Source organism: Corvus brachyrhynchos, unplaced genomic scaffold (genome assembly GCF_000691975.1).
Source record: "Corvus brachyrhynchos isolate BGI_N302 unplaced genomic scaffold, ASM69197v1 scaffold150, whole genome shotgun sequence".
Taxonomy (NCBI): domain Eukaryota; kingdom Metazoa; phylum Chordata; class Aves; order Passeriformes; family Corvidae; genus Corvus; species Corvus brachyrhynchos.
Genome location: NW_008236162.1, coordinates 3,287,779 through 3,311,903, shown reverse-complemented (window position 1 = coordinate 3,311,903; position 24,125 = coordinate 3,287,779). Strand labels below are relative to the sequence as shown.

General features: G+C 47.3%; 1 protein-coding gene across 2 annotated transcripts in view; it reads left to right on the top strand.

The window, feature by feature from the left end:
- The window catches only part of ZMAT4 (zinc finger matrin-type 4), a 32,711-nt gene extending 9,025 nt beyond the window's left edge, over positions 1-23,686 (top strand). Inside the window, exons 2-6 of one of the 2 annotated variants that reach the window (XM_008632697.2) lie at positions 2,016-2,105; positions 6,708-6,864; positions 12,551-12,778; positions 18,206-18,302; positions 23,104-23,686. In XM_008632697.2, coding sequence (XP_008630919.1) covers positions 2,016-2,105; positions 6,708-6,864; positions 12,551-12,778; positions 18,206-18,302; positions 23,104-23,119 — 588 coding nt within the window. In that variant the 3' untranslated portion in view covers positions 23,120-23,686. The remainder of the gene's footprint in view (positions 1-2,015; positions 2,106-6,707; positions 6,865-12,550; positions 12,779-18,205; positions 18,303-23,103) is intronic. The other variant, XM_017732123.1, reaches the window with a different exon arrangement.
- Positions 23,687-24,125: the final 439 nt, after the last annotated feature.

The following is a 24,125-nucleotide window of genomic DNA, read 5'->3' as shown; positions in this document are numbered from 1 at the left end:
CTGCAGATTTTCAGTAGGGAGAGGATAACCCGCAGTGCTGTTTGTGAGCAGCACGCTAAGAATAATCACTGTGCTCCTGCCGTGCTCCTGCTGGGGTGTTGGGATGATAAATACACATGTAAATGTAGAAAATGCCAGAGATAAAATGGATGACAAATGGGCTGTGCTTCCTCTGCTCCTCAGAGGGAAGGAGATGCTCACCACATGCGTGCGGAGGCCAGGGATGATTTTAAGCTCCGCTTTTATGACCGTAAGATAATAAGGTTGCGTAAGGAGCTGTGTAGTTTTAAATTACGCCAAACGTAAGTTATTTCTTTGTCTTGGCTTTCACAAATCCAAACAAATGTGTCAAGAAAGGTGAGAGGTGTTTTACAGAAGGCTGAAGCTTCGCTGTCTTTTAACGCTGACATTTGGGCATCATTTATGGTCCAGCTGAGCTCCACGGAGCAGAATCGTAAAAATTATTCCTCTTAACATCTTTGCAGATTACACACACCCAGCAACCCCTCCCAAATTTTTTACCCTCTAAACTGAGCAGGCTGTGGCTGTGTGCGCGTGGGCATCATGACGTGCTGGATGAACTCAACCGAGGGAAGAGCCTCGTGACTATGGGGAGGATGACTCGAGGGAGGCTGACTGCTCTGCGGGGTGTCAATGCTCAGGGAAGAAATTCAGCTGAAAAACTCTGGCCACATTGCCTTTACAATATGTTTGACTAGCCTTGTGTGGTGCGAGGGACCCGCCAAGCGTCGCTTCAGGCAGGAAGTTGGGACTGCGGCCAAGCACCAGGAGTGGCGTTGCACCTCTGTCCTGTGCATTTCAAACATTCATTTTGTCATTTTCTAATTATGCAGTTGCTGTCTGGGTTGCTCATGTGGTAGCTGGAGCTTTGGGGTTTCCTGCACTTCACCCTGACCATGGCACATTTGCTAAATGCAGCAGGAAGACAAGCTGGGGACAGATATTTGACATTATTTATCTTGACTGATTTGCTCTGTGGAAAAAATTATTGCACAGTCACATTTCTGCATGTGAATACAAATATAGCTTCCTGCAAATTTAGCTCCAAGTTTATACCACAGGAAAAAGAATGTTCCAGAACATGCTAATGATAATTTAATATTTTTAAATTGCAGCTCTGTGATCTGAAATTATAACATTAGAACTGTTGTTCTGTGGGGCAGTTGGAAAGGGTGATTCAAAGGAAACATTTGCATGGTAGCAGCTCCCCATGTGTCTGCTGCCCATGTGCTGGGTGCAGGTACTTTGTGGCTGCAGGCTTTTCCCCCCTGCATATGCTGGAAGACAAGACCTGATGTAAGTCAGGGTTTTGAAGGTTTATGTCTGTACTCCTGCTGTAGAAGCTTTAAAATCTTCCTTTAAGTCTTGCAAGTCCCAAGGATTTGCTTTGGCTGCTGCTGCTGGGGTCACCAGGGGATCTCCTGTCTCTTCTAACCCCACCTGCCAGTGAACTCCAGCTGTGCCCAAAGGCAGCGTGAAACCTGCTCGTGTCTCCCTCATGGGAGATTTTTTTACCCCTCTTACATTTTATCATTCTAGAAGCATAGGAGCTGTGAATTTGGTTTGTGTGTGTGCCTCTGACACCTCAGGATGCTGTTGTATCTCTGGCTGAAGCTCAGTAACCCCCATCTTTCAATCTGACCATGGAAATGGTCTGATAACAAATGCTGTCCTTCCCTCGCCGTCTGATCCTTGCTGTGTCTTGGAGGGCCTGCAGGCAGCGGGACTTGGAGAGGGGCCAGGGTGGACCACTTCTTCTGCTAATGGCAGGTTTCATCCCACAACTCATTTCAGCTGGGTGCAGAGCTCTGTGGAAACTCTGAGAAGTGCAAATGCTCCTCGCCCGGATCCTTTCCCCTTTTCTGCCCTGGTGTTGGATATATACGTCAAGGGGATATGAAATCTGACTGTGGGTTGGTGTAGTGAGCACAGCAACAGAGCCTCTTGCTCCTTGTAACTTCAGTTCTCCTTTTTCTTTTCTTTTTGCATTCCAGAGTCGGAAGCATGCCAGCAAAGTCCGCCTCTATTACATGCTTCACCCCATCGATGGAGGCTGCCCGGCAAAAAAGCTCCGGTCAGAAAATGTGGGTATAATCCAAGTCCCTGTTTATTCAGCTGCTTTGTGAATCTTTGACTCTGGGCTACAACATTCTCTCTGTTACAGCCACAGATGATCAGGTGCCCAGAGGTAACATTTAGATTAGCCGAAATGCGAATAACTGGAAATAATTTTCAATAAACTACACAAGAATTATTATGTACATCAGCAACAGTAATTGTGGTTTTAGTTGTTCGAATGTTCTTTCATAGGAAAAAATATGCTGATAGCAAATACTCAGGGCTTACTCCATTTCAGTGTGATGGCTGGGTTTGCTGGTGAGCAATTGGGGCAGGTGATAGGGGTGATGCCTGCGGGAAGCTCGTGCCTCCAGGTGAGGGGTGATGGCCACTCCAGGGTGCTGCTGGCAGGGCCTTTGTGGTTGCTCTGTGTGGAGCAGCACTGGGGTCACTGGGGTCAGACCCCTTCACCCAACTTCCAAGACCACTCTCAAGGGTGCATGTGCACCTCAGCATGGATATGGAGGACAGAGAACCAATCAGACCTCAAATAAGTCAAAGTTGAACTATTTCCCACTGCTTTTGTGAAGGGCAATATGGAGAAGGAATGTAATTCTGTGCTTGCTGATGCTTTTGCCAAGGGCAGCCCTAGTGGGGGTGGATTAACGTGTCCTCATGTTCTAGGTGAATGCTAGGCTAGGCCAGACCTAAATTCTAAAATTATTTGTGTTATAAAAATATAGCAGGGAAAATCTGCCAACATTTACAGCTCAAAGTAGGCCTGTTGCTGATCAGATATTATACAAGCCTTTGCATTTAGAGAGAGCAGAACATCTCTAAGGACATCTCCAGTGCTGCACAGTAACACCCCTACCACGTGCATGTGCAGTGCCCAATCCCGGCAGCGTCGCTCAGGCCATGGCACAGCGACTTTAATGAGCATTATAAACAATCTGTGAAAACCAATTAAATTCCTGTAGAAGTATCTGCAACTAAAAAGGGAATATTAGCCTTTTTTCATCAAAACTGTTACATGGCTGTATGCCATTGGGTTGGTGTTCTGCTGACCACAGAACTAACACCCTGTCCTTCTGCCAGGTGGCAGCAGGAGGGAGAGGTGGCTGGAGTTGTGGATACTCTGTGCAATGGGATTGGAAACAGCATCTGCTTCCTGACCTTTCTGTGAGGCGAAGTGAGGGGTTGGCTGTTGTTTGAGGATTGCAAAAACACTGCGTTCCCAAAACACCCACTAGCCCTTTGGAGTGAGAAGTAGAAGGCTTATACAAGTACTTTTCCAATGGATAACAACTCGATTGTTGTGCTCTTCATTATTGGTTTAATTTGGTGTGGAGGAGGGGAAAAACCTCATGTCTTGACCTTTGATTTTAAATTTCTGCTTGACATTTCAACTGAAAGTAATCTGAGAAGGTATCAGGGCCCTACTGAAATCAGGAGTTATTTCTTTAAGTCCCAGTATTGGTAAATCAGGTTTAAATCCTGATTCTCACTGCTTTTAACCCTGTTTATGACTAGAACAGACATGGTGAAAATGTCTGATGTGATACGAAGTGCTTTTTTTGGGGTGGGAGGAAAGCCTTCAAATCCCTTCTAGTCCTACTTGTACTGTAAGATAGTAAATTGCTTTAACCAGCTTCGTCTTCCTTAAAGAGGAAAGGGCTTATAACAGTGAGGATGAATGGTTTGAGGGAAGGTAGCATGATATTAGATTCTATTGCTGAGGCAACATGTGTCCTGCAAAGTGGTGCTGGGGGTGATGGAGCCAAGGGCTTGTGCCTCTCTGCAGCTGCCTCAGGAGGCTTGGCCTCAAGCAATGAGGAAATCAGAGCATTTAATGCTTCTGGGGCAGATTTTACCATGTGCTGCAACTGAAATCTTCAGCACCTACCCTGAGACTGAGATGTAGCGACTGGTTTTAGGGCCAGCATTCTTACTGTCTTTTGTACCCAACCAGAGGTTTCTATCCAAAGCATTAGGTATTGGTTTAGTGAAAGAAATTAGCAATGGAAGACTTCATTCTCTGACAGGTTTAAATGCTCACTGAACCACGTCTGGGCAGTGGCAGGTGGGGGGTATCCTGGGTCACCCCATCCTCTCCAGGCTGCCAGCAGCTCTGTTTCTGCTGGAGAGGATGCCGTGGGACACATGCTGACCTTGTCACACCTCTTGCACTTCATTTAGGGCTGGTTGTTCCTCAGGATATTCAGGCCTAAGGGGCTCCAGACTTAGTGTTTCAGCTTTAGAGAGCCATGAACTGGTACTTGCTCTTTGCTCGTCCCATGAGAAAAACAGGCTCCAGAATGGAAATGTCCTGAATTTCCTATGGAGCAGTACAGAAAGCAGCTCTTTAACAGCAGCACCTTCATGCACTGAAAATTAATTCAAATTTTAAAGTTACTTTGCAGCACTTTAATGCTGTGGTTTATATTGCTGTGTTCTAGGGTTTGTATTATCTTTTCTTCTTAGTAAAACCTAGGAAATGAAGACAGCAGATTTGTTTCTGTGGAACAAAAATCCTTACTTTTCCTGTGGATTTCTTAAGGAACATCTAGCAAAGGACTGCAAGTGCCTGGCCCTGAGTGAGAATTATGCCTTTTAGCAGCTTGTCAACAGGCAGCCAAATAACTGAAGTTAATTCTGTTGAATATACAAGACTGGTTTTGAAGTTTCTAATATTACAAAAAGAAGCCCTATAAATTAGGCTGGCTCGGTACAGCTACGGAGTGGGGGAAGAGAAGGGATGTTAGTGCTGGGAGATGGATGCTTTAACTCCAAGCCAGTGATGTGTTCTGTTGTGCTTCAGTTTGTATGAAGCCAGTGGCTTTTGTGCTGCATTGTAGTGAAGGTTGGCGAGACAGGATCGGCTGGAGAAAGCTGCAGAAACAAAATGTAGAAATATTCCTTGGCTGGGTCTGGCAGCACAGGGTTAAGGAGCTGCCGTGTAGATTTACAGAAGCTCAGTGGAGCTGTTAGTGCCTGTTCACTGTTTCAGCCCCGGGAGCTCGACAGTGGTGAGAAGGGATGGGTGGGTGCACGTGGGTGCAGAACATCCCCAGGGAGCAGCCACCTGCCCTGTGTAGAGCCCTGTGCCCCAGTTCAGGCATCCTGGGTGAGCAGCCGTGTGATTTCACCACCTGCACGATCCTGTCAGCGCGGTGTCATTCAGCGGGTGACAAAAGACACCCGGATTGACTTCCCCCAGCCTCTTTGGTTTCAGGTAAAACAGCCTCTGACAAATGAGAAGGCATAATTACCCTTCAGGGCTGGATCAACCTAGAGCACCTCTGGCTCTGTGCAGGGGTTTGGTTGGTGGAGGAGGGAAGGGAGGTGATGCTGCTAAGGGATGATACAGACCTTGGTAAATGCTTAATAATGGCAGAGCCCAAATACCTTGTGCATCCCACTTACAACAAATGGCACTTGGTGTATAAAACTGGCTGTTAGGGAGCAGAGGTCTGTCACACGTGTGCAGAGGGGCTTGCAGACCCACCAAGGGTTTGGGGACACTCTTCTCCTGCTGGTGGCTGAACTCCTACCCACACATTGAGAGACACACTCGTCCAGAGACTTGGGTGAACCCAGATGAGCTGCACAGTGAACTGTGGGTCAGTGTAAATGGGACCCTGAACTCTACATGAGGTATTGGGGGGCTCTTTGAGGGGGTTTTAATTTTTTATTTTTAATTGCAGTCTAGCTGAGAAAGTAGGTTGAAAAGGAAAAAAATGTCACTGAAGAGCAGCCCTGGCAGAGGAAGAGACCCTGGTGCATTAACAACGAAGTGTATCAGCTTTTCAAACGAGCTCTGTTGGAGGCTCTTTATATGTTGCCACTGATGATCAATAGATACTGGAAATTTTCTACTCTGCTCTTAACTTTCAAGTGATTTCCCTTTGAAGACATAAAATATCTTGAGAGAAAGCTATTTAAAAGAAGTGCAAATTACACTCAGAATAGTACTAATCACCTCTTGAGATTTCTCCCTAAGGTTTGATTTACAGTTATCAGCAAGAAAAAAGTGATGAAAATCAGTCGTTTTTCCAATAGTCCTTTTTTGGGAGGAGAAAATGACCTTCAGTGGGGGGTCAGGTGTCCACTCTGTGTTAGGTTTGCCCAGGGCTGGTGCTGGATCCTGCTGGAGGGACCTGTGTGATTTCAGATGGTTCATTTGTTTCTCCCACTTACAGAGAGGGTTGTGACCCCCAGTCCTGTCCCCCCAGATGTTTTGGGGTCTCTTAAAAAAGTGCATCGGGAGGAAGGGTTGGTGTTGGACGGCTGGTGTTGGGTCTGTGTGACTCCCTCAGCCAGAGAACAGGAATAAAGGCTCGGGGATGTGCCGGGAGCTCCATGGCTGTATGGGATACAGTGACAGGCTGAGCTCCCAGTGCAGACGAGAGCGAAGGTTCTGGAGCGTTGGAGGTGTCCCCAAACTGGACAGGGCTGGGATGAGACGGGAGCAAGGCTGGGGGAGACGAGGAAGGGAAACACTTGGCAGCCATGGCCTTGGCTAACAACCTAGATTCCTCTCTTCTATTCTTCTCTTCTTTCTCTGTGATTGTGCTTAGTGGGCTTATGCACCTCTTTTTTTTGTCTGTGTTTTTGTCTCCACCCAGGGCAGTGATGGTGACTCAGTGGATAAGAACAAATGCTGCACACTATGTAACATGTCCTTTACCTCAGCAGTGGTGGCGGAATCGCATTACCAAGGGAAAATCCATGCCAAAAGGTTAAAACTGTTGCTAGGGGAACAACCAGCATTAAAGGCCACAGGTAGGTCCAGAGGCAGCGAGCGGAGCAGGAGGGGCCGGTGCAGAGTGGTGTGGGCTCACTGTGCCAAGGGGGCTTGGCCAAGGTGCTGGCTCCGTGTGTGCGGGCAGAAAATGCATACAACACAGGCAGCTGAGCGGTGGCGGCTGACAGAAGTGGCTATTCATTTGTGTTTTTGTCATAACAGCCTTTAAAAATTCCTGATGCTCATTATTGTCTGCTTTGTTTATGTAGATTAGGAGTTTATCAGCTGGGACTGGCCCTGGTGCGAGAGCCCTATCTCCAGTTCCACAGTTCCAAAGTGTTTTCTCGGTGGAAGACAATGTCTCCAGTGGGTGCAGATAGCCAAGCCTGACTTTAATTATCAGCAGTTTAATTATCAGCTCAGCTAATATGTTTAATAAACCTTTGGTGTTACTGTACAGTACAGAGCATCATCTGCTCTTACCACAGAAGGAAGAAAATGCATACAACACAGGCAGCTGAGCGGTGGCGGCTGACAGAAGTGGCTATTCATTTGTGTTTTTGTCATAACAGCCTTTAAAAATTCCTGATGCTCATTATTGTCTGCTTTGTTTATGTAGATTAGGAGTTTATCAGCTGGGACTGGCCCTGGTGCGAGAGCCCTATCTCCAGTTCCACAGTTCCAAAGTGTTTTCTCGGTGGAAGACAATGTCTCCAGTGGGTGCAGATAGCCAAGCCTGACTTTAATTATCAGCAGTTTAATTATCAGCTCAGCTAATATGTTTAATAAACCTTTGGTGTTACTGTACAGTACAGAGCATCATCTGCTCTTACCACAGAAGGAAGTCCAGGCTTTAAAAACCCTTGGATTGATTGTTTCTTGATTTTTGCCCAGATGGGTTTCGTGCTTTCCTCTGCAGTGATTCTAGTAATGCACCCTATTAACTTCCACATTTAAGAAGTCAAATGTTGGAATTGGACAATTTAACCATCTTATTGTTTGCTTAACCATAAAGTCCCTGAAAACCACTAATAATCTGTGAAAAAAAATTCCTCTTTGGTTGTGGAAGCAGAGAATGTTCAAACAAAGCACTCCTCGTTCTCTGGGAAGGATTGCTGGGCTGAGGTCCTGCAGACAGATGTGACCCAGAATTGCTGCCAGTGGCACTTCCTTCAGCACAAAATACAAATGGAGCTGTGTATACTGGACCCTGCCTAGCACGTAAATCCTAGATGTGATTAGATAACGGGGGTTGGCACCCTGTGTGTGTGGTTTTGTTGCCTTTTTAACTTCACAGACTGTAGATGCTGATACAGAGAATATAATTTGTCCTTTGCCAGGGTGGGCTTGGGAACTGTTGGCCCCTTTGCTTGTGGGAATGTGGGGAATTGTGTTACGTGGTAGTTTGCTCAGTTTAACTGGACACACTCCGGCACCAGTGTGTCCTGTGGGAGGTGAGGGTACAGCCGTGGCAACCTGGGGGACCACGCCTGGGTCCGCCAAGAGGAAGGCTCTCACATGAACTATCGTGGTCTTTCACTCATGTCGGGCTCTTCAGGCTGCTCTCTGCAGCTGGCACATAGCTGCAACGGCACAGAGAGCAGCAGAGACTCAGGTTTGGTGTTTATTTGTCCGGGGCATGAACCCCATCCCTCATGTGCAACCTGCCAGCTCCTCCTGGAGCACCGAAGGACCTGCCACAAACCCTGGTATTCCTGGTTAAGTCCAGGTGAGCTGATGTTCTCAGGAGTGCTGGGTCTCAGAATAGTACATGGACTGATTCCCATGTAAGTTGACAGTTTGGATTCACCCTTCAGCTGTGGGGCCTGGCCAAGGCAGGGCTTGCTAAGAGCTGCAGCCTTGCACTGTGTTTTTTATCTCACTTTTTAATCATCTAGATCAGCCTCACAAGGCTCTAAGTGAGCCATGCTGTGTGCTCTGGAGTAATGGGCTCTTCAGCCATCCTAATCACTAGGAAGGAGTAACTCAAGGACTCATCAGCTCTTACAGCCACTTGATCTGGAAGATGAAGCTGAGCTCAGGAATACATTAATAAGCACCTCCTTGCTCTCCAGGAGTTCTCAGAAATATGTGCTTTGGACACAGCATTTCTGGGCTTCCTGCAGTCACCCAGCAATTTTCACTGGATTCCCAGTCCTCTGTGGCTGGCACCAGGGAGCTTTAAGTCTCTCAGAGAGAGCTTCAGAGACTCCATTGCTCACGAGTCCTGAGAGCCAACCAAGCGCAGCCCTGAGCGTGCTGGATGCTCCTGGGGAGGATATTCTATTGCTTGATATTCTGGGGTTTCTCTCTCATCAGTCCTGAAGAAAATCATGTCTATTCTTAGTCCCCTTGCAGAGATCTACGTTCTCCTTCACTGTTACCATACAGATGGAACACAAATGTCTCATTCTGTGCCAGTGCTTTCAGGAGAAGAAGTGGCCCAACAGTCGGGTTTCTCACAAAAACGGTATCTCATCATGACAGTGAAGTAGTTGTGATCTTTCGTGTTGCTCTGCTGTACAAGGTTGTAGCCCTCAGAGGCTTTATGCCATCACTATTGCTGACGAATTCCTCTAGTAATTTCCAACATCCTCTGTCAGCTTGCATCCCATCATCACCATGAGTTACAAACCAAAGAATTGTGGGGGAAATAGCTGCTGTCTTCATCAATCCAAGTGCGAGGACCTGCAGGCATCATTCCGGGAAAGTGGCAATGGCTCTGGCTTTGGGACATCAAAAGGGACTGAGTAAATGGCTTTTTGGTTTGGGTGCAAGGATTTGTCCAGCAGCAACTGGAGTCTGTCTTAGTCCTAGATTTCTGGGATTTCTTCTGAAGAAAACTGAGTTTCTCAGTGCTCCCTTGTTGAGGCTCAGTTTCTTGTCCTCATGCTGAGTTCCTGGAGTGTGCCAATGGAAAAAATTGGGTGCCATTTAAATCCAGCTTGGAATAAAAAGCTTTGGATGTGAGAAAGAAGTCAAACATTAGTTCATTGCCGGAGTGCTGAAGTGTTTCTAACTTTGTATTTTGCCTCTTGCAGCAAAGTAAGACTTTCTCACTTCCCTCCCACAGCGAAAGGGAACGTAAGGCAGACTGTCATGAGCTATTTAGCATTTTGAAATACTTGAAATAGTCAAACTCGCAGCTTTTATGTTTGTGTTTTAGATGGAGAAACATTTTTAACATTTGACGTTTCATGAGTGTTTATTATTAATTTTCGTGTCGCTGCTCAGGGAATGATGGCATTTGCTGTTCTGTAGCAGTTATGGAGTGCATATCAAAATGATAAATTCACATTTGCAGAGAAGTCAACTTTCATCTATTTCTCTTTGGGAGAATTTGGTAGATGTGGGATGTTTTCATTAATTGCCAGGCTGGGATCAGCACACCTTAGGACTGATGGGGGTTGTCAGTGGGCCCTGAGGAATGTGACTTTACAAGAAGATGTTTTGTACTGTGAGTGCTAAGAGGAAATCCTTGCCCATGGCAGCTCCCATGTGACGCAGGCAGGAGATCTCTGCTGTGGATCTGTAGCCCTCGGTCTCATGGCAGCCAGGTGTGGATGTGGGCTTGGAGCAGGGCTGGGGTGGGCATGGAGGGCTCTGGTGCCATCCCCTGAAGCAGGAGTGACAGTCCCCCTGACAACCTCCCTCCTGCATGGCGTTTAGGGCAGCACAAGCCACCAGCCTCATGGAGAGGGGCTCAGAGGCACAGCCATGGGGCTGCTGGGCCGGCCAGTGGCTGAGAGTGGAGATGCTTCTGTCAGGTTTCCTTAGTGAGCAGGAGATGTAACTCCTGTGGACATCACCAGCTCCGTGAGCTTCAGCCTCCCTGGTTCCCCTCCGGCAGCAGCATACATAGAAACAAAGAGAAAGCTGACCAAAGGTTGGATAGATTTAACTTTATAGCCTGGGGCTTGTGGAACAGCAAGTCAGATCTGTCGCAGATCTGGGCTGGGCTGCCAAAATTGCTGGTTGTTTATAATGGTCCAAATATCTCTGCAGCTCAGTCTGGTTCCCTGGACTCAGCCCTGTCCTGGGGTGCTGCAGAGGGTTGGGTCCCCCTGGCATCCCCAGGGCTGTCCCAAGTCCCTGTGGCATCACTGGGTTCTGGGCCTGGACTGCTTCCTGCAGGGAGGCTCCTTGGCGAGTGCAGAAACACGTTTGCAATAAGCAAGCTGTGCTTGCTTTTCGTGAGTCAAGCACGTGCAAAGTCTGTGTAATCCCAGTTTGAACAGGCAATATTGCAATTCCCTAATTTTCTTCCTAATGACTGTGCTGGCCCCTGGCTTTGCTCTTTGCTTGCACTGGCAGTTCTGCTGCGTACACCTTGGAGGGGCTGGGCTGTGTCTCTCTTGCTGGAACCATAGAAAAGACTTTTTTTTAGGAGCAAAATCCAGCCAGACCCTGCCTGGCCCTGTCCAGAGCAGCTCTTCAGAGGCAGTGTCATCGCTGCTGGAACTCTGATACCTTGGCAGTCATCATCAAAAACAATAGAAGGTTATAAACCCCTGGAAATTGATAAGGTTGTAAGTAATGTTATATGTAAGATAGAATTTCCTTGAAGGGTGTCCCTTACTGAGCAGGTCAGCAGAAGTTTTATAACAATATTAACTTTCTCAAGCTGTGGAGTCAATCTCAGTGGGCTCCAGGCATAATTATATGTCTAAATATATCCCTGTGTTGCTGTTCCTGGTGTCAGACACTGAGGTGGGTTTGGCATTTGCTGCCCTGTGTGCTCATCAGGGCTCGGCTGGATCATCTCCTGATCAAAGACAGCCACCACATGCCTCTTGCCACCTCCAAATGTGCCTATTCTGGTACCATGGAGAGAGCAGGTTGTTAATTATTTAAAGAGCAGACATTTCATCTGGAAAAGAAAAGAAAAGGAAAGCCACATAAAAGGGAATTTTTGAATGAGGTGTGATAATTAAGTGCTAGTCATTGTATATTTTTATATCCCAATGTTACCTGAACTTTATTTTGCTTTACACTGTTTTTTCATGGGTTTGTGACTTGTATTGTACGAAGTTGGGAAACTGTCGAACAAAGTGCACTCTATTATATAAAAACTAATCACTCACTCTTCTTTGGAATGATTTGGGGGTCATGTTTGTGTTCCTGGATGCGCTTTCGATGAATCTGAAGGAAAATGGAATTAAATTAAGGTCGTGTGTTGCTGGTACCTGATAATGCACAATGTGAAGATCTTTGAAGGATGGGACTGAGTATTGAGTATTTTTTTTCATCTGTGACAGTTTGCAATGACTATGGCTTTCCCCATTCTTTCTGAGACCAAATAAATTGAAAAATAAGAATCCTGAGATAATGGTAAATATGTGTCTCTATCTTGAGAAGGAGATGGCTCTGCATGATGTATTTATTCTCCACTGATGATTTTTCCTTGGAGTAGCAATTCAAGCAGGATAAGTTTAGCAGATTTAGTCAGAACAGCGATAAGATGTATAACTGCACTGGGAGCATCCTCCTTCCCCAGTTAGTGAAATGCAGAAAGCTGAGGAACAGTTCTGGGCTGTCCTTTCATGATGCTTTTTTTAATGGGAAATGGTAGCTTTCCAAGCAGCACCATCCAAAATATCCACCGGGACCGTGTAACTGCAGCTAATTATTCCCCGTGTCTAATGTGGGATCTGCCTCAGGGTCTGGCGTTCCTCAGGCAGCACGAACCCGGGGAAGCTCATGTCTGAACAATCCCTTTTACAGAAGCCGCTCTGGGCTCCCTGAAGCCCCCGCACACGGACAGTTCCCCGGTGGTTCCGTCCCCGCCCCAGCGGAGGGACTCGGACAGGTACTGCCAGCTCTGCGCAGCCTGGTTCAACAACCCCATGATGGCACAGCAGCACTATGACGGCAAAAAGCACAAGAAGAACGCAGCCAGAGCCGACCTCCTGGAGCAGCTGGGGAAGACCCTAGACCTGGGGGAGCTGAGAGGTGAGAGACTTGCACATGGAGAGGAGGGACCTGCTCCCTGTGGGATCCCGTGACCCTTGCCCATTACAGTAACCGGTGGTGCAGGGAGCCCGAGATGCTGTTACTGCTTCCTGAGGTTCCCAGTTCTGTAAAAGAATCCCCTGCTCTGGAATGCCAGCGTGCAGTTTTAGCAGCATTCTTTCACAGATGTTTCCTAGGTGTCTCTCTTGCCTCCTGCTAAAACAATCCTTTCCATTAGTGCACACACCTGTCCTCAAGCAAGTGTGGCCTGTCCCTGGGAGAGGAGAGCCTGTTACAGCTCAGAAGTGCAGATGGGAGGATGTTGCTGGAGGCAGAGCACTCCCTACATCTCTGTGATGGAGAGCAGGATAACTGTCTTCCATGATTTAATTAGGCTTCAATGGCCCTGGGTCAGCAGCAGCAAGAGGAGCTGAGCATTTGCTGCAGGGATGTTGTTAAACACAAATTTTTTGTGTTCCCACTGAAGGGAGAGCAGCCTTTCTTCATCTGTCTGTCAGTCCATCCATGCTGGCCCCACAGGGAGAGACTCTGGCATCTGCGGGGTCCCTGTGGGAACTGCACCCTGGGGTTGCACAGATTTGGGCCTTGCACCCCCTTGGGAGCCACCCTCAAGCAGAGCAGAGCCACAGCCAGGCAGTCTCAGCAGCTGGAGCCCCCCAGCACCCCGGGCCCTCCTTGTGATGGAGAGGTGCAGTTTGAGTCAGCTGAGGATGTGTCCAGGACTGAATCTTGACAAGTACCTGTTTACTCTAAGGTGTAAGTGCAGGAGAGGCACGAGCCTTTCGTCTCCACAGTCTGGGTTACGATCCCATATGCGCATAGGGACCTGACTGGGGCAGCTGAGGAAGGAGGACAAGTTTGATTCAGAACTACATGGGAGAGCTCTGGTTTGCCAGTGAGGCTTTGCAGTACCATTTTGATAGTCCTGGGGCTTTCTCCTCGCTAAATGAAATAATTTTTCTTGAGATACTAATGACTGTAGAGTATATTGGGCATTTCTTGATCTCCCGTAAAACCTCGTAATGGTTGTCTAGATTCTCCTGTGCTACCTAGTGTGACTCAGTGCCATCAATGATTCATGTTGGCTGAGTCACTGCTTGCTACTGGAAATATGTGGGAATAAAACCTGGGACAATAGCATGGAAATACTCAGTACTTTGAACTGTGCCAAGCTCAAGAGTGGCTGAAGATGTCATTAACTGTAAATAAATCAATTGGGAAGTGTTTTATTCATTTAGCTACTGGGAAGAGTTGAAATTGGAGGCCTTCACAGCCTCATCAGCTGTTGGGTTTTACCTTCACGGTGGTGCTGTGCATGGTTGGGGTTTGCACTGGATCCAGTGTGGTCCTGCCAGTGTCTGTGGATGGCAGGAGAGGGGACAGCAGAGCTGTATCCTGGCTGTGTGTGTGCCTGGTACAGGGGAACAGGTATGGTCCTCTGGTTGGACACTTCAGGGTGCTGTTTCGGGGGTTCAGTCTGCAGTGCCCAGTGCTCCACAGCACCAGCGAGCTGCAGTCAGGCCCAGGGAGCCAAGGAGGCTGAGCCTGCCAAGCTGGGAAATCTTCTTTTTCAGTTTTTCTAACTAGGTCATGACCATCTGTCCATCTGTGTCCATCTAGAGATGCTCTCCTGGATGCATTTAGCTGCAAGATTAGAGCAGATCTTTACAGGTGTTGAAAGCAGTCTCTGCAATGGCCAGCACGGAATGATATCCACCTTGTGCCTGAGCAAACAGCCTCACCTTGGCAGGTAACATCATGTCTGACTACAAGGTAACAGTGGCAGCAGGGCATGGCCATGGTGGGGACAACATCCCCATATACTCCCTGCTCCTCACTGTCTTTGCTGCCTCAGTTTCCCCTGGATCGCAAAGTCATCTCCTTCCTCTTCATCCCTGGTGGCTTCTCCCATCACAGCTTAAATATTAATTCTATTTTGACTAGTGTGGGAGATGAACATTTGATGCATTGTGTGAGCCTGGAACAAGCAGTGTCAGTTGAAGTACAACATTTCAGCAGCCTTTGATGTTTTGATAATGGCTGTAATAAAATATTTATTGATAAATATGAATGTGTATTGGAGAAATAAGAATAGAGATACATTTTTGGACAATTTATATTTATAGGAAACAAAACCATTGATTCTTCTCACCAAGAGCTCATTCCTGCAATTTTGAAGTCTTATTTTCTTCTCAGAAATAAGAATGAGGAGAGGGGAAAAAAAAAAAAGGAGAAATGAGCATTGTTTCTGCAGTCTGTGTTGAGTTAAAGCTGCAGCACAGGGGAGTGCAGGGGCACACACATATCCCTTTCCCTTGGCCGAATGGAGTGCAGGGTCCAGCCCACTCTCTTGGAGCAGTTCTGTGTGGCTTTCCAGCCGTGGCACAGAGCTGCTTTGGGACCCACCCTGCTCTGTGGCTGACCTGGAATCCCTGCTGCTCCTGCTAGACAGGGAAGCATGTGAACATACCCTGAAAGAGGAAGAAATTGGGAGTTTTCTTCCTGCAGAGCTGCCTCCCCTGGCTGCCCCTGCACCCTGGCACAGATCATAGGAAGATAAAACCTGGTGGGTACCAACCCCCAAATTCCAACTCTGCTATGACAACTTGTGCCTGTGCAGCAGAGTGGCCATAGCTCGGTTGGAGGCAGCGATGTGGCTCCGTCTGGTCGCTCTCCCTCTCCAGCCTGTGCCAGGCACAGGGAGGAGGAATGTCAAGTTTGCTCCATCAAGGCACATCTCACCAGTTTTAGTTCATGTCTCGTGTCCTCTATGGCCGAGCTCTCCAGCTCCCTCTCTGAGGCAGGGGGGCTCTGCAGTGGCAGGTGGTTTGTAACGGGCTCTGCCTGGTGCTGGGGCCAAGATGAACCCTGCAACAGGTGCTCTGAATCCCTAAAATAAAGTATAGCAGCCTCTGCAGTACAGATGGACAAGGGAATGGAGATGTCACCTGGAGCCTTTGTGTTCTCAGGTAAATTGATGGTGTTGGAGATGCATTCTTCCAGAATCAGGCAAAGAGCTGAGTTTCATTTTTCATCTCAGCTCATAATTTCTTGGTATGCCTTATAAATACTTCTCGTTCTGTGCTGTCACTTGTGGTTAGTAAGAATCAGTTTAACAAGAACTCCCCTGGAATGGGTTTTAATGCATTTTATGCAGAATGACATTAATAACTTGACTTGTTAATATTTTATTTAATGGGGATAGGAGGACATTCAATTTTACATGAATGCATGTCACGCTGCAGGGGAGGCAATGCTGATGTGTCTTGAGGATGCAAAAGGAGATGAGAATACAGCCAGAGCCCAGCAGCTGCCAGTATGGTCTGCTCAGGCTGGGACCACCTTCCAGTCGCGGATGGCCCGTAGGGCTGAGCTCAGCCCCAGCACACTGGCTGGGGAGTTTTACGAAACCAGTTTCAGCCGAGTAGCAGCTTTGATGAGCTCCAGTGGGGTCAAATTCTGGTAATTTTGATATCCTGGAAGTGATTATTGCCTGTGGTCTGATCCTGCTGTTCGTTTGAGGCTGGTTTCCTTTCTCCATCCCAGTTCATGGAATCAGCCCAGTCTGCGGCTGCGTGTTCCAGCCTGTGGGAAGAGCTGCATCAGGGAACAGCACTGAGTTCCCCTGCACAGAACACAGGGAGGGGGAACAGGGTTCCCCCTGGTTCATCACTGTGAGTAGCCTTGACATGCTGAGGGAGAAAATCATCATCCCCAGTTAGGAGCTGTATTTGCTGAAGGCGTTTCCACCTACACCAGTAATTAAGATTCACTGAGGCTGCTGTTAATGTGCTGCTAAATTGGCTGAGCAGCAGACCCTTATTACCTTAAGTTAAAGTATCACCTGTTTCTTAGTTCCCCAGTCCTGCTCTGCCATGTGGAGATCCTGATGTGGTCCAAGTTCTCAGTCTGCTGCACTGTGCTGACACACCATGCCAGCTGTGCACTGCCCTTCCCACCCATTCCTTCCCGTCCCTTCCCCTGCATTGTGGTAGATTCATGTGGCTTCTGATGCCCGTTGGTTTAATGAAGGAAACAGGAGCTGCCAGCAATGGGCAAAGGGTGTGACTGTAAAACCATCACTGCTCTATCAGGAATAAATTCTGTAAGGACAAAATCCATATGCACATCTGTAAATTGATTTTTGTTCTGTGCCACATCATGACATAGAAATACAGAAACTACTTAAATACCTCTGCAGTGTTGCTGGCTTGTTGTTTGCAAGCACTCATCTGAGTGATTTTGAAATATTATTTAAGGATGATTTTCATGTTGTGCCAAATTCCTGGGTGAGAGATATTATGAAGTGTTTGAGAGAAGTGGGGCTCTTGGTGTAGCTGGTGTCTGGAGTTCAAAACAAGACAAAGGATTTTTTTGAGAGCCTGTAGGTCTAGCTGGGGAGGGGTCAGTGTGTTTATTACCTGTACAGTTAATTAGGGTGAGCATGGACTGATAAAATTTGAGAATGCCACACGTTATTTGTTCTAAATGAGTTGTTTTAACAATTTCGGCAAAGAAGTAATTCTGTAGAAAGCCAGAAGAGACCATTACAAGGAACATTAGAACAGTTCCTAAGGAGCACAGCAGTCCCTGCAAGGAATCCCAGGGCTCCGGTGTTTTTAAGCAGAGCCCTTAGTTCAGCTGGGGATGGTCTGTACCGCAGCCAAGAGACAACCGAGAGGTGAGAGAGCTCCTGCTTTGGCTTTGGGTGGCTGCCTGGTGCCCCTCCGGTCTGCCAGCCTTGACCTTCAGCCAAGGGCTGCCAAATGTGGGCTGTTGGAGACCAGCAGCTGTGCTTGGCTGGTTCACTTTGGTGGATAAATCAGAGTGGATCCCTTTGGGGAAAAGAGAGTTCCTAAGTGATCTGGCTGCTGAATATGCTAATGGGGAATTGCCCTGTATTGTGATCACTACCAAAAACTAGAGGCATAAATGGCACCTCGAGTGCTTGTTAGTGTGAACACAGTGATGATGCTCTGAGGAGGGCACAGGAGAGAGAGGCACCACACTCTCAGGGGGGATTAGCCTTTGAACCTGGCTTTCTTCTGCTCCGTTCTAAAAATACTTCTTTAGGTTTCTCTAATGCTTGAATACCCTGGCCTGGAAAAGTAAATAGAGGGATCACTGTAAAGAGAAATCTCTGTGAAACTGGAAATGAAATGTGGGATCCAAGTGCTGTCTAATTAATTAGAAGTTTGCTTGGGGCATAGGTGCTTTTTTCTATTTCTCCCCCTTTCTTCAGTCATTTTCACTTATTTGTACTTTATAGCTGCCATTTTGACTCTGAGTAGTCTGTAGCCCAGGCACAGGAGTGTTTCCCTCCTGGTGTAGCCCTGTGCTTCCCTCGGTCTCACCATGCAGCATAGCCAGAGCCAAGGGTTAATCAACACTGGGTTTTCTTCACAGGCCTGAAGCGCAGCTACACCTGCAACATCTGCAATGTCACCCTGAACTCCATAGAGCAGTACCATGCACACCTGAAGGGCTCCAAACACCAGACCAAGTGAGTATCATTGTGCTTCTCCCAGTGTCTGTGTCTGCCGAGATGGAATTGTCTGTAACAGTGCTTTGCATCCAACTCCCTGTCAGCAGAGGAGCACTGGGGGGCTGTGCTCTGGTTGCTGTGAAAACACAGATACCAGAGGCACCTCCAGGTTGAGGAATGCAGGGCCAAATCCACATGGGCTTCCTGGAGTCCCACTGATTTGTGGTTAATGATACTGAGTTTGCAGCTTCTTTCATGTGTGAAACCTCAGAAGAGACACCATGAGCCGAAGGGGATTAGGTGTTTCCCAGTGAACCAGTTTTTTCTGTGATTTAGAGTAATTAGGCATTACCCATCTCTGAGAACTGGGGGGAGTCTGCTCTGTCAATTACTACAAATTATTAAAATGAAGTGATGGAGATACATGATATCAGAGACTAGTTTAATGAACTAATTGCTCTTAATGCACTTATATGTGAGCTTTGGGAACCATTTCAGGCTGAATCACTCAGAACTGCCCAGATTAGGAGAGGAATATAAAGGGATATACCTGAAGTGCTTCAGGTAGCTTTGAGGGCAGTCTGAAAAGTGAGCAGGATGAGCAGAACTAGCAATGACTGCTAATGGTGTTCTGCTCTATTGTGCAGTCTCCTACAATTAGCAGAGATTAAGAAATCTTAATTTCTAGTGCTGTGAATGAACATGCTGGGAAGTTATTCGTGCTTTGACTGTTGTAGGAGTGACGGATGACACACGTGCCCTGGGCTCAGCCCATTCCCAGTGCAAAAGAATGTGTTGGGCAGCACAAAAACCAGATTTTGGCAGGGCTGCATCTATGTTTCTCTAGCTTTTCCAAGCAATTACCTCTTCTATACAAAGAAAAGGACTTTAGAAATCCAGACCTGGTCCTTTGCTGGGTTTCAACAGCGGTGATGTCCCACTGGGTCATCGCAGCACCGTGGCTCCCAGGTGTGCTCCATGCAGGGGGGCAGGTGAGGATCGTCCCCTGCTTGTTCCAGCCAGTGTTCTCCCACTGGTTTCTGCTGTTCTCATTATTGTTAGTTAATGTCAAGACTGTCCTCTGCCTCGTAACTCAGGCTGAAGCCACTGTACTGCAGTTGCCGGGGCAACAAAACATTTTATGTAGCTGTCATACTTCATATAGTTAAAGACTAAACAAACCTGAAGAAGGGGGCAGCAGTTTGTGAAGGACAAGGATGAAGGGATACAGGGATTTTGTTCTGGGACATGTGAACAGGGATCAGTGATTGCAGGATGGAAGCTGATACCACCCAAAAAATACTAGGCAGATGAGTTTCCTGGAAAGCTGCTTCAGGGGAGAAGAACGTTTATGAGGAATGAGCTGCATTGTGGTTATTTATTACTGTTCCTGAGAGCTCTGCAGAGAGCAGCATGCTGAGAGCCCCAGTTAGAGCTTCCTTAAATAACCCACCATACACACCATGAGCCTGGCAGCTGTGTTAACCAGGACCCTGGCACTGCCCCGTGGAGGGCTGAGGGTCCTGGGACTCCATGGGCAGCACACAATTTGAGGCTTGTACCCTGCAGCTGAGCAGCTCTTCCTTGAGTAGTCTGGCCAGGAGAGATGAATCATTCAAAGGAGCTCCAGGGGCTACTCCGAATGCTGCTGCCTGCATTTGTTTGGACCAAAAGAGGGGGAAAACAGGGCTTAGGGAGGAAGCTGGAAGTGTCTTGGCTGGTATTTTGGTGTTGAGTAAAAGATGCAGGAAGAGGGAGCTAATACTGAGCCAGTCCTTATCCCTCCAGCCTGCGCGTACGCGAAGCAGATGTACCTGCCAGCTCCCGTTTTTTCCTCCAGCGTGCAGGTACTTGAGCTTAATTTGAAAATTAAGGTTAAATGCTGCATTGGATGCATGGGAAGTACAGGGCTCAACTCAGGCTCTGATGGGTGATGCCGCTGGCTGTGGGCACGTGCTGGCACGGAGCAAGTCTTGGAATGTGGATGGACTCTGGAACATCTGCAGTGGGGAGGGGCATTAAACCTTTAATTAGGGATTTATGAACTGTGTAGAGATGATTGAGTCATTGTTTGACTTGCTTTCCAGAAATAGATGAGGGCTTTTTTAATCTCCTCTCTCCTTCCCTTCTCCCCCCATGAAGCACAGAGAAGCAGTGCTGGGCAGGGTGCCAGGGAGGGGCCAGTGCCTACTTTGGCTGAACCATGGTGGGCACCAACAGCTCCTTCCTATGGGGACCAGCAGCAGCCAAAATCCCAGTTGTGAATGTTACTTCCAAGAGACTGGTGGGGAGGCACATGCCAGCCTTGCTCCTCACTGTTCGCCATGGGCTGGCAGAAGCAAAACCTCCCTTCTTCTGCTTTATGCAAACTGCGAAGATGAAAAATCACTGCTCAAAGTGGTTTGCAAAAAACAACGGGGATTAAAGCCACAGATAGTTGTAAAAGGAGACAGGATATTCAGTTTCTGGGGTCAAAGCAATGCTTGTGCAGAATGTTACCCTGGGGCTTTGCAAAAAGCACTTCCTGGGGAGGGGTTGGGGACAGGCTGGGAACGGGTGCTGGGTCATCACTGCGGCCCGGAGAAAATAGCTGCCTTTAGGGAAGATACTCCAGAGGGCCTGGATCTGGGTCTGAAGTACCTCCTCTGGGCATGTGGGTAGAAAGATCAGAGGTGCTTTTCACAGAGCAGAGAGCCCAGACCCACATTTGGGGTGAGTATCATCCCTGGGCAGCTGTGGGTCTGTCAGCCGCTGCAATAATGTGCTGGAGAGCGAGAGCTGAGAGCTGAGAGCAAGAGCTGAGAGCTGTGAGCTGAGAGCTGAGAGCTGAGAGCTGAGAGCTGAGAGCTGAGAGCAAGAGCTGAGAGCTGAGAGCTGTGAGCTGAGAGCTGAGAGCTGTGAGCTGAGAGCTGTCCTCCGCTGCTCAGGCTGGCAGCGACGGAAGGCTGAGATCCAGCCCTAGTAATTAAGAGTCTGACTGTGTGGGGATAACGATTCCCACTTCCATAAAGAAGAATTTTATCTTCTTGCCTTCATTTTGTCTCTTTGATCAGCCAGACTTCTCTGCCACATCTAGAGCTCAGAAATGTATTCCAGGGTTTTATAACTACTCATTTACACTTTCATAGATGCTAATACACATAAGGGTTTCCCTTTCAGACTCAGGCTTCCTGGATAATTTCAGGATTTTTTGCAGTGAGGGGACCCAATCCTGCAGCCATCGTTGGGATAAAACCAATTCAATGGTCAAAATTAATTCTGAGGGGTTAAGAATGGTCACATCCAGTAGGGGAGGTGGCTCTGCAGCCTTTCCTGCACAACTCTTAGCCTTGACTTTGGGCTGTGCCCTGTGGAAGCCCAGATAGTTGATGTCCTGTTGAGGAGCAGAGACAGCAAGCTTGGGCCTGAGCAGGCTCTTTCCTCTTTTCTTTTCTTTTCTTTTCTTTTCTTTTCTTTTCTTTTCTTTTCTTTTCTTTTCTTTTCTTTTCTTTTCTTTTCTTTTCTTTTCTTTTTTCAGGCTGAGAACACAGATGTCTAATTGGAACAATTTATCAACAGAAGCTGCATGGCTATTCAGGAATGAGCTAATCAAAATATTGTAAATATCGTGCCTGGAGAAATGTCACCCTTTCCCGTGGTTGCGTTTACATCGCTTTTCCCATCTATTTAAGAAAGTGTGAACAAATATTGACAGCCTGTTGTGGCTGAAGCATGTCCCGGGATCTGTGTGTCTGGCACAGCCAACACATGGGTGGCAGCAGGGGAGGCTCTGGGGCTGTCTGGCCCCGCTCCACTTGGGTCAGATTTAGTGCCAAATGTTATTTCTGTTTCTCCTGGATGTTTCCAGCCCTGTCCCCGGTGCCAGAAGGTTGAGCTCCTCCTGCACATCCTCACTGAGAAGGAAGGCATTCTTTGATACAAGATTTCTACTAAATTTCTGGAAATTAGAGTAAATGAGTTGTATCATGTACTTTACACCCAAGCCATATGATTTTGTTCTTACCTTGGTGGCCGCGGTAACAGTAACACTTGGTAATGGTAACATTTCTATGTGCTTTTTGAAATATATAGTGGTTTATGCCTAAAGAAGCCTTTAGAGCACTAACAACTCCAGAAGATGAATAGTTACAAAAGGTAGATGGAATTGACAGGCATTTTAATTTGTCATAGTTTCAGTTCCAGAGAGCAGCTGAATAATTACACTGCCTGTGAAGAGAGAGAATGTAATACTTCCCCTCATTATAGATTTAAATTGTCTCCCTTCCCTTTTAATGTAAGTGAAAATAAAGGTATCTCTGATATCTTCTGTTTTGATCATAATTTGAAAGCCCCAGAACAGCCCATACAGCATTGTGTTGTGGTGTTGGATGTATGGATTAATTATTTTAATGTAAAACCTAAATATTGGGCTAATTGCTCAAAGCACAAACCTGAGCTTGCCAACGCCAGTTCCGGTGAGGAATTCCTCATCAGCTGAGCTGCACTGGGCCATGGAGGAGGCAAGTTGGGCAGGATTTGTGAGGCTCTTAAATTCAAATTGAGGACCTAAAGAAATGAGACTTTTTCCAAATTGCTATGGTGGTTTTCTTTCATAAAACACAAGACTGTCCTTAAAATTGTAAATATGCTTTAGGTAGAGAGAGTTTATTGATATATTTTTTCAGAATGGCAGTCTCCTGGTGGCTCACATAGAACATTCCTTTAGTCATTCTGTGGAGAGCTGCAGATTTTCCCGGTGCCGGGTCCCCAGGCAGAGCTCTGGAGCGGAATGGGAGCCACCAGGATGGAGCCTGACTCGGGCATCATTTCTGTCTTGCAGCCTGAAGAACCAATAGTAGCTCGTCAGTGGAGAAGAGGACAAGCACTAATGCTGCTTCTGTGGAGGGGGAGCGGGTCAGCAGGAGAAGAGGCTTTCTTGGACAGTGATCCTGTGTGGATTCAATAATTAACATGTAACTAACCTTCGCTTTGGACACATACATGGATTTTTTTTTTTTTAATTTTGTGGTGAGTTAAAATATTTCGATGGATTTTTTTACCCTTTCAAGACAATATTTATTCAGCACAGAGTCTAGAGTATGATAACTATCCTGTAAATACAGCACTTGCTCATCAGTCATCTTCAGGGACAGTGGAAACAAACTATTTTACTTTTTCATATTTATTCTTAGATTTCTCCCAAGAGTATAAGATTATTCTACTACATTATCCATGATAGTGATGTAATCAGTCTTCAATCAGAAATAAACACACTTTCTTCACCTTCTCCAGCATGGTTTGTGTCAACACATAAAGAGCAACAGCAGTGAATCGTGGGGATTGTGTAATGGATGAGTTTCTTCCTTCCCTCTTTGTCTCTAGAGAAACAAATGGTTCCGTGAGTAAGGAACACTGAAAAGAAAGTGTGAATTCTTTTTCCTGCTGGTAGGATTCCTGCAGGCTCAACAGAAGCTGTTTGCTTTATTGACTTTGCTGCAAGCCTGAGGTCGGACACTGCTCTGTGCACCAGCCATTTCTGGGAGACACAGCCCTCCTGGAGAGCTGCAGGAAGCACGGTGGGACCAGAGCCATGGCAGAGGCTGAGCTGGCCAGGCCATCCCATGCAGGTAAGCTTGGTTACCTGTGCACCTGCAGAGAGGCAGCGGAGACACGGAGTTATCCCTGCACTGAGTCCAGCTCTGACTCTGCCGTGCACCAGCCAGCAGCAGCTCGCTCCCTCTGCCTGGTTTGGGGATCTGAGCAGAGAGAAGGAGCCGAGTCGGAGGAGAGGCCTTCACTGTTCTGCATCCCAGGGGCTGCCCAGAGCTCCCCTGGTCAGCAGCCTCAGCCCCCTGGGCTGTA